General features: G+C 33.7%; 2 protein-coding genes across 2 annotated transcripts; both read right to left on the reverse strand.

Annotated features, from left to right (window-relative positions):
- Nucleotides 1-397: 397 nt before the first annotated feature.
- On the reverse strand, nt 398-14,239 carry HELRODRAFT_95514 (hypothetical protein). Its single transcript, XM_009027022.1, has 26 exons — nt 13,951-14,239; nt 12,695-12,823; nt 12,350-12,481; nt 12,066-12,199; nt 11,746-11,907; nt 11,422-11,505; nt 11,122-11,187; nt 10,423-10,470; nt 9,408-9,532; nt 9,183-9,285; nt 8,913-9,009; nt 8,656-8,792; nt 8,347-8,455; nt 7,782-8,191; nt 7,543-7,645; nt 7,089-7,194; nt 6,806-7,009; nt 6,521-6,602; nt 6,367-6,472; nt 2,549-2,596; nt 2,374-2,475; nt 2,150-2,260; nt 1,974-2,035; nt 1,478-1,587; nt 1,060-1,151; nt 398-715 (listed from the first exon to the last, which is right to left on the reverse strand). The coding sequence occupies exons 1-26, from the start codon at nt 13,973-13,975 to the stop codon at nt 606-608; spliced, it is 2,997 nt and encodes a 998-aa protein (XP_009025270.1). The 5' UTR covers nt 13,976-14,239; the 3' UTR covers nt 398-605.
- A 331-nt stretch (nt 14,240-14,570) lies between these two features.
- Nucleotides 14,571-14,840, reverse strand: HELRODRAFT_68300 (hypothetical protein; the record flags this gene model as incomplete). Its single annotated transcript, XM_009026963.1, has 1 exon — nt 14,571-14,840. One exon carries the CDS (start codon nt 14,838-14,840, stop codon nt 14,571-14,573), a length of 270 nt encoding a protein of 89 aa, XP_009025211.1.
- Between the last annotated feature and the right edge of the window lie 1,893 nt (nt 14,841-16,733).

Genomic DNA, 16,733 nt, shown 5'->3' on the forward strand with positions numbered 1-16,733 from the left:
GGAATGAAATCAATTAATTGGATTGTTGATTAAACTAATTAACCTTATTGATCTGTATTGATCAATAGAAATTGGATAATAATGATCAATATGTATGTGCATATAAGTATGTGTGTGTGTGTGTACATTATGTATGTGTAATTGCGTATACGAGTGTATGTGCGTACATACGTAAGCATGCAATACAACCAACGTTAATGACCAGAAAAATAGATGAAACAACGAAATTAGATACATGCTCGGCCAATTCATCAGGCAGTAAAAAACCATCCATGCAAATTTAAATCAAAGTCAAAATAGCACTCTGACGATAATTTTACATTTCCAAATTCGAATTTGCTACCTAAATTCACTTTTAATCGATCAAAATTAATCAGAAACGTCAACTGCATCGAATGTATAAAAAGGATGGCGATCTAATTAGTGTATAAATGCAATTAAACGTAATCACTACCAGAGTTTACAATTAATCAATTTGAAACTCAGACCATCTTAATGAAAAATTTTTTCTCAGCCAATCGTACGTAAACTTCCTCCCAGCTAGCCAACCAACCAATCAATCAGACACGACTTGTTCTTCAACTAATCAGAAAATAGCTGCTCAATCAGAGGTAGATATCCTGCGAAGGTATCCATGCTATTGGTCCAGACTGCTCTGCAATGACCTCCTTTACATTTTGATACACTTCATCTCCAGTATCGCCTGTTACTATGGCTGCAATTCGATCGGTTGGGTGGACAATTTTGAAAAGATTGAACAAAAAAAAATGAATAAAACACCAAATAAGCACTTTTTATCGATCATTAACTATCAATCAATTCAATCTTCGTTTAGCGTCCAGAGACCCAGTTCCCCCAAGGTAGGACGTTTTAGGATTAGGATCATTAACTAATTAATGAATGAATCAAACAAAATGATAAATACACTAATAACAAAATCAACAGTGATAACAACACAGAAACGATAATTTTAAATGAAAAAGAAACAGAGAGAGGGAGGAAGAGAGGGAGGGAGAGAGAGAGGGAGAGAGTGAAAAGAGAGAGAATTAATGAATATACCTGTGAATAATTCCCCGAATTCGTGCTCAATTTTGAGAGTCTGTTCAAACGTCTTCCTGGCCTGATCCTCTGTTATCCTTTTGTTCCATTCCCTGGTTGGTTGGTTGGTTGGTTGGTTGGTTGGTTGATAGTTTGTCTGGTTGTTCGTAACTACGTGCGTTTGTGATGTTAAGTGTTGGCGACAGTGAGGACGACCATGATGATATCGATAATGATTCCAATTAAAATAAAGATAATCAATAATAAAGACAACGTTGATGATGTATGATGATGATGATGATGATAACAGTGAAAGACTTTGTAATAATGATGAAACACACTGATGATGACGATGACGGTGGTGGAGATGATGAAGCCAAACAAACAGCAACGATGATAATGATACGGTGATGATAAAAATATCAAAAAGTGAACTTACATGACGGTTTCGTAGGATTTAGGTTTGATGAAGAGGGCGATCGGGAAGAGACCGGCCACTTGCAGTCGCTTGATGGCATTGCCACTGACGTCCAAGATGCAGTGCTTGCCCTATCCACATCAACACCCACAAAAAATTATCATCATCATCACCATAGCCACACCGAACGATCATTATCACCATCCAAATTAAAATCACTACCCACATCATAGCCACTCCGAAAGATCATTATCATCAACATCACTACCACAACTACCACCACCGCCATCATTATCATCATCATCATTATTACCATCATCAACATCATGAGTACAATAACATCATTTGCAATCTCCATCATCGCCAACAAAATCATCATCACCTGCCATCAATTACACTTTATTATAATCATTTAAACTATTATTATTTCGCTGTTATATTTTATTATTATTATTATTACGATTATTTTATTATTATTATTTATATGAATTGAATAAATAAATCCAACTAAGCTAACACTTTCAGCAACGTCCCTAACGGATTTAATGCTAGTCCCATATAGGTTATCATTGTACTGGCCTGAAAACATATATATATATATATATAAACAATATAAACATATGCAATATGAGAGAATATATCATTATAATTATTATTACATATATACACTAAAATTAATTAATTAATTAGTACCAGCTTCAATGAACATATGATTTTGGATGTCTTTCTCCATTTGATCACGAGACTCAACGAAATAATAATCTCTCCCGTCAACTTCGTACTCTCGCCTGGGTCGAGTCGTATCTATAAAATATGTATGTTTGCCGGTTTGTTTCTTCGCTCATTTGTATTTATGTGTGTTTGTATAACCTTATCATTATGTAATTCTCACAAAACAAAGCAAAAGTGAAACTAACGAGGAATGCAGCTACTGAACTTGTCCGGAAATTCCAGGATGAGGTCGTCATTGAGACGGTCCTTCAGAGGGCCCAGAATAATAACGGGGCGTGGAAATTTCACTAATAATTATTTGTAATTATTATTATTATATTATTATAATTAATTACGTTATCCATCGATACAAAAACCAACTTTCATGTTGGACAACGGGCTCGTACGAGGCAATAGGTTCATCACTCACTGTCGAGTAGTAGTAATTAACATTAATTAACATAATGTATTTATTTAATTATCATAATTTATACCTATATTTGTGCCTAATTAAAGCTTAACTAAGTAAGATGACATTAGAAAAATAGATAATTGTGTTTAAAATAATATCAAATAAGGTGCATACATACTCAACAAAATGTTGATACTCAAATAACATAAAAATAAAATATGAATGAATGAAATGAAATGCATGAACAAATAATTAAATATGAATAAATCAAAAAATAAATAAATCAATCAGTCAAAAATAAAAGATATATCATGTCACGTAGCTAACGCATAGCTAACATTCTAAATTCCAACGCGTTTTTTTTGGAAAGGATGAGGGACTGTCCACGAAGAATGTCACGCTTTGGAGGGAAAAAAATTTGTGAAACTTTGTGGCAAGGTGCAGACATCCCGTTTCATTTCCGTCATGAATTAATGGAAATTTTGTTGAAAACATTCCAACGGAAAAGTTTATAAAAATTTGTAAGCGTTCAGTATGCTCAAAAGAAATTAGCTCCTTCGAAGCAGCTCTTCTTAATTTCATTCCTGTACGTCTTTATTTGCGTTCATCGTCGTTAGATGTTGTTGGTTTTCATTTGTCAATCACCATTCGCGATATTGGTGAAACTTAGAGTGAAATATTTTGAACTGCTAGCAACGAAATGGAAATTTTCAAGGAGTAACCAAAAAATGATGACATCCATCAAGAACAGTCCCTATAATTACATTAAATAAAGTAACAACTTTGTTAAAACCATTACAGCAGATGCTAGCAATAATAATTATAACAAATAAGTATAACAATAATAATAATAAATTTAATAACTATAACTATAATAAACTTGAAAACACGTCCATTAAAAGCATACCATCACATGTATTAGATGAATAATCAGTGCTAGCTTTAAACAGATAAGCAAGCAAACAAAAATGCACACAAAGAAACAAACACAAATATAAAAACCAACAAACATACATACATACAAACAAACATACAGACATCATGTGCACGTTAGATAGAGTGCATGTAAAAAATAATTTTTTTATGCATATATGAAAAACATGTATATATCACTTAATTTCACATAAAATTGAAACTGTATTAAAGAAATATATAAGTATATAATAAGGGTTGAGACTGTCGTAGATACAATTAAGAAATAAATATCATTGCATTTTCAGCTTTGATTAGTTTATGATTCAGTTTTTCAATATTTCGTACTGTAATTTTATCATTGTTTTCTAACTTATTTATATAGAACACGAAGTTTTTAGCTACTTCTTTATTCATACAGAAAATTTTTTTTCGGTAATCCTTAACCATTTATAATGTATTGGGTTCCCAATTTATTGGCTCTAAAAAGACCACTATGTGTTGGTCTTTTTATTATTAATTTCTTTGCCAATATCAAAATTAGTGTATTCTGTTGGATATTTATTAGATGGTTTTCTTTGTTTATGGATATATTTGATTGTAAAACATATTGTCAAATTTACGATCTGTTTTTGGTCTATGTTCATACTGTATGGTCCTGCCTATATTGTATATATAGGCAGGTAAATTTACAATCTGTTTTTGGTCTATGTTCATACTCTATGGTCTTGTCTATATTGTATAAATAAGCAGGCACATTTAATGAGATATGCAATACAGGTTTGCACCTGAGAGGAGATGAACATGTCTTCAAATTTCAACGCTGTTTTGCTCATTCCGTTCCAGCTTATCCACCGATTGGAAACTTTGAAGTTGTTGAGCAATTTGGAAAGAAAATTGCCACTCATTACATATCTGAACTTGGAAAACGAAGAAAAAATGCAGAATTTGAGTGGTACAAAAATCAGTTAGAGTTGAAGAATGAGCATTACGGGTTTGGATCTGAAGACATGGAGTACCTTGCTAAGTTACTCAAACATTATGAGCTGGAAACCATGGTGAATGTACGCGAATGGAACCGTCGATTTGATGAAATGCTAAGCAAGGAAGAGCAGTATTCATTGATGTACAAATTGACCGAGCTATATTACATGCCAGGAGAACAATGGTTCGCGAAAAACCAGATGTTGAACAATTACGAAATTAAAGTAAAAATCACTGTCAAGGATTATCATTCGCGTATCATGAAAAGAAACCGACTCTTCTTTCTGCCATTTATGAAAGATAAATTCCTTAATGATACGTGCAGCCTGTGTTCAGAGAAATTTTGTACAAAGTCATTCGTATACATGATGGAATGCAAACATGCGACTCATGATGTTTGTCTTCGAGACTGGCTGGAGACGAGGAATGAATCATGCCCCACCTGCAAACGACGCTATGTATCCCGAAGTAAATCAATCGCTAACTACACTCTGAAAAGGGATGAGAATGGAGAAAGATTACTCAACATTTTTTTGCAGATTAAATAAAATTTTATAAACTTCATCACATTTCTTACTTAACTAACTTGATGTTTAACCGTGAATTGATGTTTAATTGACAAGCTAGTTTATTAATAAATATTTAAAAATTTTTTTTAAATTTTATTCATTTTGATTATTTTACAACTGATTTATTTCATTCATTTTCATAATATTTCGGAATATTTAGTATCTTCATTCTGATGTCATAACGTCACGCAGAATTTAGATCGTCGTGCGTGAAAGGTCTTCTGATATTTATATATATGGTTTGATTGATATACGAATTTTGTTCTCAAAACTAGAACATAATAAAAAAAAATTACAGATATAAACGCGGCGTTGTGGCCTGTGCACAAAAATATTTTTTCATTTTTGGTCATTAAATTATTTGGTTTCTGGTTTACTATTAAAGCGTTGCCAATGGAAATCCAAAATCAGGTAAACAAAATATAGCAACAATTAACAACGAAATAAAACCGGTGTGGATAGCAAGCAGGATTGTTAGTAGTAGCGGTGCCAGAGTTTTCAGTAGCGGTAGTGCCGCCACATTCATTGAGCAGTAGCAATATTGCTAGCGATGCTACTTTCAAAACAAAATAGCTATCGCTACTTTTTGAGTCAAAAAATTTTCCTCATTAGATCTTGCGTAATAATTAGCAAAGCTAAGATTAAACGGCGTTGTTTTGCTTCTATATCATCAATTTCTTCTGCAGTTTTACGGCGTTTTAGCACTGATAGGCTATCTTAGTGAATCTCTTGAAAAGCTGGCATAATAAAAAACCATGCACTCAATTTTTTAAAATGAAAACATAGTAATCCTAATATCATACATCAAGGAAATAAACACTCAACAACATCTAATTGTCCCGCTTCTATATCTGTTTATAGCTTTGTTTTGGTTCTTCTTTGTTAGTTTGCAACTTAAGTGGGTTTCATTGGGGTTCTTCATTGGATTCCCTAAAAATCCGTGAATAGAAAAGTAGTTAAAAACTTTTTGCTCCGTATAAAAAAGTTGAAAAAACAATGATAAAAATACGGTACGAAATATTGAAAAACTGAATCAAAGACTAATCAGAGACGAAAATGCAATGATATAAAATTATGTAGTCCATAAAATTATTAAGAAATATCACTGCATTTTCAGCTTTGATTACCTTCAGTTACATATATAAACGAGCGCTCGTGCATTCGTGTGTGTGTTACCGCGTGTATTTGCGGATTTCTAAGTATTGTAATCGTATTTATCGTTCTGTGCATGCATAGAAATACAAATACTGAGAAATAGAGAAAGAAATGCATTGAAGAAGGTAGTAAATGTAACAACAACAAAGTAACATAAAATAACGTACAGTCATCAGCGCTGAGGGCATCCTCGCTACCGCTTCTGTCCTTGACCTTCGTGAACGACAACTTTTTGCCAAAAATCTTTTTTTTGTTCTTGTCAGCCGGCAGAGTCTGTTACATGATTGGTTGGATGGTTTGTTAAGGGTTTAAATAACAAACAGCAAGAAACAAAAACAAAAAACTTACCGATTTTCCAATAAACTTGACATTCTTCATTCTAGATCTTTCCTTTCTTTCAACCCTGTTTTTTTAATTAATGACAAAAATATAATAGAGCATAAACAGCAAAAAATTATATACATTTCGAAAGAGCACACACTAAACATAAAATCAAAAACCATGAAAAAACGCTGCCGTTAAGATCGTAAATACAACATTCCACCATACATAAGCAGATCACACCCACAAAAACGGCAAACCCCACACACAGATACGCCAACATACCTCTTCTTACTAGGTATTATACCCAACCCGACTCCACCAATACCACCGCTATCCTCACTATCACCGGGATATCCGGTCAGTTTTTTGGCCTGCCACCATTCATCATCGCTCGCATTAGTGACATGCAGGATGTCTCCAAACTTGAAAATGAGACCCCTTCCTGGCAGGCCACTGTCCTTTGATGGGTCGTAGTCGAACAGGGCCCTGATGGTGAAGAGGATGAAGGCTAATAAATAAAAAAATAGCCATACAACCAGCAACAACACCAACTGCATGTACACACCTGACAAAAAGCATTTTCTTCTGAGTGGTCCTCAAACTTCCAGTGTTGCCACAACTCATCATCTGCTCTCTCAACTCGTGGATTTTTGCTTCAAATCGACTGTATTCTGTATAGTTTTGTATACACACGTACGTGTCCGAATGTTTGTACATGTCTGAAGGTTTATATATATGTGTGTGGTGCTTAATTATTTGTATATTTGTCAATGAAATTATGAAACAAGTTTGTCTGCTCTTCTTCTGTCATTTTTTTCTCTCTTTTTCTCACTCAACAAATCAGAATACAATTATGAAAAAAAATGTGACCTCTTACGAATGCAAGACGTTTATCAAAACTTTTTCAACCATACCTGTCGTCATCATAATCAACATAAGAGGTCATCATCAAATGTAGTAATGATCATCTTCCTCATCATCATCACATTCAATCACAGCTGCAAAAAAATCTCTCAAACCTTCAGGTTTATATATGACAATGACCTCCACAACATCACCGGCACTCTTCAAGGTTACAGCAGCCTGTTCGTGGGTGGCTCCTGTTATGTCTATGCCATTTACCTGTGTGAGTAGTACGCAGTAGTTTAGGTCACTTAGGCTCACACATGATGGTCAAATATGACAACTAAAATTAACTGAACTATTGTAAGAATTAAATTATTTAAAAAGATTTGTAACTGAATAACTGAAAACTAACCGAAAGAAGTTGATCACCTCTATAGAGACCACCACTCAGATCTGCAGAACCCCCAGGAAGTATAAAAGATACAAAAATTCCTTCACCATCTTCACCCCCGACAATATTAAACCCTAGGCCGTTTGGTCCTTTTTTCATAACGACCTTTCTGGGTTCTCGACCCACGTCATGCTCGTCATCACCTCTGGAAAAGGTCCGACCAAGGTTGTAGTTGATACTGGAGTAGCTAGAATTTACGTTTCCAAAACGACTCATGGTGCTGTTGTTGTTTATCAGTGATTGCTGTTGCTGAGGTTGTTGCTGTAGAGAGTGAGGATGTGGAGAGGTCACGTGGTTCATTGGTAGGTGGGGCATGGAACTCATGACCCTTGGAGAGTTTCCCATCAGAGGGGTGAGGGGCTGACTGCCATCTGGCCCTAATATCAATGATAATTATGGGAGCCTGATAGCATCCAATACAATTACAATCATTTTACTCAAACATTCCCTCATTTTAATCAACAAAAACAGCATCATCAACAATAACAATTGCAACATCCTCCTCATCATCAACGTGATAACCAACCATCATAGCTTGGCCTCTTCCTAATTAGCAACCTCACATACTCCCTGGTGGCTTTAAGAGCAGCCACCGCTTCTTCATGGGTCACATTGTCCAAGGACACCTCATTGACCTTCGTATCAGGAATAATTATAATAATAATAAGTTATTAACAGTTCACAAGTACAAAACAATATAAAATAATAGGAAAATGATATTAACAATGATTATAACTCCCAAAGCAATAACCTTTTCTATGACAACTTTTAAAACTGACACAAAAAAATCTCAGTAGCAAATGAACATCATCGACAAACAGAAAAAAGTGCTTACAGCCAGAAGTCTATCTCCAACTTGTAGTCGACCATCCACCTGTGCAGCTCCTCCGTCAATCACCTTCGTAACGTAGATGCCCACATCGCCAGGGATGTGCTCGTTTCCCACTCCACCGGCGATGCTGAATCCCAACCCTTATGGAGTTAGGGGCATTTTCAGTTTGGGTGAATAATTTTTTTTGTAAAAAATGAATACAAGAAACAACATTTGAAAAATGTAAATTACTTACTGCAAAAAAATAAATTAAAACGCACCTTTACTGCGCTTGACGAGCTCCAACAAAATTACATTATCGTCAGGGGCAGCTGCCGAGGAAGACGATGAGGACATCAGTTTCTTTCTTCTCACAACCTTTCACAAAACAAGCAATTGTTGCCAATGAAATTTCACTAAACAGCAACAGCAACAGCAACATCAACAACATCAGTTACAGCAACGGAGACAACAGTAATTGTAACAGTTGAAATTGTAAAAAAAAATATCAAAACGAAACTGAAGCTAATTTCAGTCTATTATAAACCAACCAATGAAACGGAATTTCCAGCTTTTTTGAGGGCCGCTACGGCCTCTGCATGTGTTACATCAATTGTGGAAATCCCATTGACAGAGACTATCATATCATTGATCCTGTGTAACACAAATGAAAAATTTTGAAAAATAAGAAAGCGAATTGAAAATAAAAATAATGGCTACAAATATATACAACAGAATAAAAAAAAATGACAAAACAAATAAAATAAAACACCAACTTGAGTCGGCCATCAATCGAGGCAGCCCGATTTTCAATGATTTTAGTGATGTAGATGCCAGGGTCGTCCCCAACGTGGGGGTTATCTGTACCCCCTGATATACTGAAGCCCAATCCTGTCCCACCCTTGTGATCGTAGAGTATCATCATGTATCATATCGCATATTGCACGCACACAAACACCAACTCAAATTATTTCCTATTCCATATTTTCGATCAAAAATACTTTAAATTGAGATTAAAAAATTTGCAACCATACATAGCTTCATATAAATGAAAGCATTTTCAAATAGATAATTAATCAATTAAATCAATTAATTAATTATTCTTATTCTGTTAACAAGTCTCAGACAGCCACTTAACTTTTTTTCTAGCAATTTATTTTTCTTTAATTTATTTCACATCAGTTTCGAATATAATTTTCATCAACATTGACCAGTCACATTAAAAATAAAGTCACTGGTTGATATTGCTTATTTATTTATTTTGGCAAATATTTTCAATTGGTTCTATCATTTGGTGATAAACTATTAGTCTGAATGCATTTATTTAGAGAATGGCTTATTTGAAGGTGTGTAACCACTGGAATTGAAATTTATTTATCAGGTTCGATTATTGTTAGAGATTTTTGGGCGTGATGGTCTAATGGTTAAGGTCGCCTGGTGCTGTTTCGCAGTAACCGGGTTTGAATAGGACAAAAAGATCCCCGCCTATCACACGCTTCGCGTGTGATACGTCGTTTAGCCCGTATTCATATACGATGTTTGTGCTTTTGCCTTTGTGCGCTTTGTTGAATCCTCTGAACTTTGGAAGAGTGTAATTGACCTTTGACATTTAACCTTTTTGTTTTTTTGTGGATTTGATTTATTGCTATTATTTTTGTGATCGTAAATTTAATATGAATGTGATAGTGACTCTTAGATATTGATTCAATTGGCGCTTTATAAATGTTCTAATAATAATTATTATCATCACCATTAACATCATCATCATCACCATCAGCCACCATTACTCACTCTATCTAGGTTGATGGTTTCATATTCCCAATCGTCCAATGTTATAGGCTGGGTAAATATTAATAGCACCATTATAAATATTGGTGAATATTATTAAATTATTATTAAATTAATTATCATTATATTATTATTAAATATTATTATATTATTACTAGGTAAACATTATTAGCACCATCACAATCACCATCATTATAACTAGACGTTAAAATCATAATTTTCATACTGATCACTATATTTACTACTGTATTCATCACTAACATCATCATAAAAATAACTTATTCAGTCCTTCAAAATCAACTACAAACACACGCTCAGTACATGTAATTGTAAATGCATGTGAAACGAACGCATCCCGGACATTGAATGTGATATGCGGGGACCTCTTCACAATCAATCCCCGTCACTGCAATGGCAGGGCAAAGCACTTTACCGTTACGCCATCGCCCGCCCATCAATATCAAATTCACCATCAGAGTCTGTCATCAATTCATCGTCATCTTCCTCAACGATATTACCATCCTTCTCGAAATTATCATCATCTTCACCATCTCGTCATCCCCTTCATCTGATGAATATCATAATTTTACTATAACTGCACCATGAAAATCAAAGAACCTTGACTATCTGCTGTTTCTTGATAGACTGATAGAGAGGGGATGATGGGCACGTGGCTGGCAGAGGGGCTCCACGCTGTGGAACGTGCGGTGGTTGATGCTGTCTTTGATACTGCTGCTGCTGCGGTATTTGCTGCTGCTGTTGGTGGGTCTGAAATTGATTCTGTATTTTGGTGTGAAAAAGAACATTTTTTTATTAAAAATTAAAATATTATGTATATTTAAAATGAATAAAGAAGTTTAAAAAATGTATGCTTTTGTAAAAAAAAACATATAAAGCTGAGTAAAAAAACAGCATTTTCAATTCATAATCCTTCAACCTCAATATGATGATCATTGAAGGAGAACGAGCATATAAATAAACAAGCCGAAGAACCCTACAAACATTATTGTTCTGCTGGTAATGCAGTTGTTGAAATTGTTGTTGCTGCTGAGAGAGCTGGTGAAGTGACTTGGAGAGGGCATTGACCTGTTGGTGCAGGGGTCCGCCCGACAGCATCTGTGATTGGTGGAACGAGGGCCTCATGGTTGGTGACGTCTGATTGATCCATCAAATATTTCATTAATTCTAACATTAATTAACCAGTCATTTAACTAAAATATTGTAACTATTAAATAGCATTAATTTTATTTCAATTAAATAGCTAATCAGGGGTGATGGGAGTAAGCAGTAAACAAAGCAAATTAAAGAGTGACACTAAAAAACAACACAAAAACAAAAAAATAATATAACATCAAAAACAAACTGGTAATACAGGGACAGGGTCCAGGTCTGAAGTTGTCTGTTGCTGCTGCTGCTGGTAGCTGCTGTAGTCATGTTGGCTTTGAGCTGTTCTCTGCAGAATGAGACATTCGAATTATCTGAATGACACTAATAAAAATTATATCAGGTTGGAAATACATAAATATTATACAATGATGTAAAAATATATCTGCCATCAGTCAGCCACTCACGCATTCACTCAGTCAACCAATCAGCTAGCCAGTCCATCAACTGACCAATCAAATAATCCAATCAATCAGACCTACATTTGAAAGCGGTCGATTGCTGGCAATGGGTGGATTCTCCTCCCACCTTGATGCCACCAGAAGAGTCTCATCAGTCTTCTGCTCAACTGACTTTTCATCATCAAGCAGTGTTACTTCGTAAAATTCTTGTATATCTGTTTAATATTATGTCATATTGAAACAACACCAATTGTTAATGTCTCAAAATTCTCATGCCCACAGTGAAGAGAATCAAAAATACAAAAAAAAATAACAAAAATGTAATTTTGTTTTAGTCCAGCCAACAATCACATCAACAAACTGACCTAACAGAGCCTGGAAAAGTCTGCTCTTGAAAATTCTGATAACTCTCTCAATGGCCAGCCTCAAGTTTTGATCTTGTGGTCGAATTAGGCGACCGTAGTACTCCTCAAGCAGCTCTAGGGCTCTGTGTGCATCTACACAATTCAGAAACATTTTTTAAAAACCATTTTAAGCAATATTCATATTTCAAATGTGTAATACATTTCTGATCCATTTAAAAGTTTATATCATGATGAGCATTTAAAAAGAAGAGAGTCAGTAAATTTTATCTATCTGAAAATAAAACAAATATTAATAATACCAACAACAAAACTAAATAATAATAATAGTCAGTCAACCATACTAACCACTTCTACTCATTGTTTTGCTAGATAAGTTTTTCAAACTATCATCATCATCGTTGTCATTTATGTTATTATTATTGTTGCTGTTGTCAATGTCATTTTTTATCATGTGATCTGTGTGACCAAGTCCTTCTAAATAAATTTTTATATTTAAAATTAATATTATATCATTATTTTTGTTTTAAATTTTTTCTCTCTAACCACCAATTACAACACACCTAACACATTATTACCTTGCCAACTCCACAAACTTTACATTAGAAGTAAATTTTTTACAGTTGAATTTTAAAAAAAGTTAAAAACACTCTTTAAAAAAGTTAAATGATTGAAGATTACACTACACCACACCACAAACAAAACATGAATGAATAAATTGAGCATCAAAGCTGTGTTGTTTGTACATCTCTTGATAAAGAACTACAGGACACTAAAAATATAGATGCCACATACACATAGATGGGTAGGCAAATAAACATGGATAGAGTGTATGTATAACAAGCAGGTTATTTCATCTATTAAATACTAAATAGTTCAGCTATTATGTGTAATAATGGAGAAAGATATTGTTTGCCATAATGATTGATGTTGATGACTATGCATGCACATGTATATATGCATGCATGCACAATGCACATGTATATACGCATGCATGTATATATAGTGTGCATACAAAATATTAAAAAAAGCTATACCTAATTTATGATATGTACTTGTACATATATAATATAACTCAAAGTCACAAAGGATCATTTGTATCATAATCACAGTAACATCATCATTATTACTGGCTGTAAGAGTTTAAAATAGGTTGAATTTACATACAATACATTCAAAAAATATAATTTTAGTTTACTATATTTATAAATTAAAAAATTATTTTCCTAAACATGGTGAACTACATTTCTTTAAAATTTTAATTTTTAACTCAATCAATCAATCAATTAGCTTATAAAGCGCTATTTCCGCGATGTTCAACAGCGCTCCTCAATGAATTTTGAAAACAGATGGGTCTTGAGATCCGCTCTGAACTTCGCAAGTGATGGAGAAGTAATAAGAGAAGTATGTTTTATCATTATGTTTATTATCATTATCAATGATGATAATGATAATACATAATGATGTTTGGTCAAATAACAAGTTGCTAATGCAAACTCAATTTATTTATTTTATTTCAAATAAAAATTAACTAAATTAAGATTATTTGCATTATTCATTATTAAATAAAAAAAATTAATTCAAGAACAAGCAAACATGACAACCGGATTGCTTAACAGGCATACTCATATGGATGTAATGCAGAAATGCCAAGCTAGGATGCAAGATGGTCCACCGGCGTGCTGCTATTTAACTGTCCCCAACAGCTAACAATCCGATCTACAGACAGAACAGGCTACAGTTGTAGTGGAGTTGTATTAAAATTTAAATTAACGCGATGCAGAGTGCAGACAGAGAACGATTAAAAATCCAGCGCCGTAAATTAATATTATTTTTTCAAACTTCACTAATGATTCACGATTCTTTATTAAAGCGAGATACAACGGCTCGTCATACGAACAAAATTAATATTTTGGTCATTTTTAAAAAACAATGGCAGACACAAAGACACTAAATACGACATTATTTATTAACATTTGCAAATTCGGCACTGACCGATGACGGCGAATTTACCGGCCACAAACACTTCTAAACTCTCGGCATAACGGAAAATGAAAATAAAAAAACAAAAATCTGTTCAACTTGAAAAAATTAAAACATTTTTCGGTGATAAAGAATCGTCAATATTGTTGAGAATTTAATGGCCAACAATTAACAATAGAAATGTGAGAAATAATAAAAACGAGTTCTTTCTTCCATCTGTGCTGGAACGGCATCTCATCACTCAACCGGATTTAAACAGGAGAATGGCGACTTGACCAAGATAAAAATAAATGAAGTGTTTCGTCTCATGCGTGACGTAGCTTCCGAAATTCCTGCCGACTATGCAGTGCCATGTCGGGTTGTACTTTTTGTCGAATTCTTTTTTGATGTATGCAGCAATATCTTTTTCAATGTTGTATTTTTCAAGAGCTTGTGTGGCGCAGTCCACCGCATCCTGCTGCATGTCTTCAGACATGTCGGCGTTCTTGATAACGGCTTTTCTGTCAGACATCTTGGGATTGCTGTTAAATAACAATTCGTAATATTATAACTTTTATAAAAAAGCAAGAACACCGCTACCGATATTAAACAATTCGAATTTAACGATGAATTTCAATTTAATAGGAAAAGAACGAATCTAATAAATAAAGACATAAAACATGGCAGTTTCAAAAAATGGCAATCTGATAGAAAAGACAATTTGTATTTAGTTTTTTTTATTTTATAGTATAGTGTCAGTTCGATCGGTCTTATGTTAGCTAGAGAGTGGAGAAAAAATAAAATAAACTGATAAGGATAAATATAGAAAAATCGAGCATAAAATTAAAATAAAAACCGTGACAGAACTTTTTACGTGAATGACGCAATATACCTAGTAAAAAAAAGTTTGAAAATGGAGATAACTCACTTTTTATGGAAAAGCCAAAAACTCCAAACACTTTAGACTTCACGAAACCAAAACTTGATCAAAAAGGCGCGTGACTTTAAACTTTCGCTGGGCCAACGTTATATACACAACTCGTTTATTCAGCCATTGGCTGTTATTGTTTATATATAAATACTCGGATTGGTCTGATCATTAGAACATTCGCACAGAAGCATCGCAAAACATTTGAGCCAATAGTGTTCGTTCACAGTTGAGATTGGCAATTTCATTGGTTAATTTACAGAAGCATCGCACAGAAACAACGCGAGAGATGTTTTCATTTTGCGTTGCCTAGTAAAATCATTATTGTATCATTATTGTTTTGGTCGCTAGGAAAAATTTTTAAGAGCTTAATTAGAATAAAATAATGATAATCATAATTTCAAAATACAAAACTAATTAACACGAGCCAATTTCACGAAATTATAAAGAAATTAATAAGAGTTAACAAAATTTTACGCTCCACTGGCTCACTAGTGACGGCCAACTATGTTAGGTTAGGCGAAAATTTGCAACAGTTAAGAATCCTCAGTCTACATTGTATAGAACGGTAGGCGTTATGTTGTACGTATCAACAGCAATAACAACCACAACATTAATAATAATAGTAATAATAAGGAAATTATCAACAACAACTACAACTATCCATACAATACCAACACATACTTAATATGCCTCTTATACCTTGGTTCATTAGTGAGTATATACTAGTACACACACACACACACACACACACACACACACACACACACACACACACACACACACACACACACACACACACACACACACACATACATACACACAAACACACACACAAACAAACATGTACACATGTGGAAATTCTTCATAACTTCATAAGCATTGGCTGTTCACATACATGAAAAAAGTTTAATATATGTACTACGAATGTATAGCTACTTACATATATCATAATTATAACTTCTATACATGTTTATATATATATATAGAGAGAGAGTGAAAGAGAGAGAGAGAGAAAGAAAGAGACAGATGGAAATGGAGAGAGAAATGGAGGGATTTGAGTGAAAAAAAATACAAAAACGAAGAAGATGGACTAGGAGAAAACGTTTTCTTTTATTCATATCAAATATTCTTCACACGGAAAGAAACGTTTTAAGTGATTGAGTGAGTGGAGTTGACAATGAAAATGATACTAACAATAAATTACACATCATCAGGATTTACAAACATTATGATACTTAGATACAATTTAAACTTAATTCAAATTGAATGATATCATCATACAGGATTACTTAGTGGTGCCATTATTATTATTACTATAGTAAATTTTCAGAATATCGTTTGCGAGGAATAAACATGACAAATTAATGTTAAAGCTTAATGATATTTGTTCAACATTTTCGAAATAATTATATACAAATAAAATAAATATATATAAACGAACCAAAACTATGATACAGAAAGCATAAAGTTATTATACAGATATAAAATTTTGCT

The sequence above is a fragment of the Helobdella robusta genome, assembly GCF_000326865.2.
Source record: "Helobdella robusta unplaced genomic scaffold HELROscaffold_5, whole genome shotgun sequence".
In the NCBI taxonomy this organism is placed as follows: Eukaryota; Metazoa; Annelida; class Clitellata; order Rhynchobdellida; family Glossiphoniidae; genus Helobdella; species Helobdella robusta.

Coding starts and splice junctions, on each gene's coding strand:
- HELRODRAFT_95514 (XM_009027022.1), bottom strand. CDS start 13,975: ATGAGTATGCCTGTTAAGCAATCCG. Junction 12,200..12,349: donor ACTTTTCCAGGCTCTGTTAG/GTCAGTTTGTTG, acceptor AATATTAAACAG/ATATACAAGAATTTTACGAA. Junction 716..1,059: donor ATTCGGGGAATTATTCACAG/GTATATTCATTA, acceptor ATCGAATTGCAG/CCATAGTAACAGGCGATACT.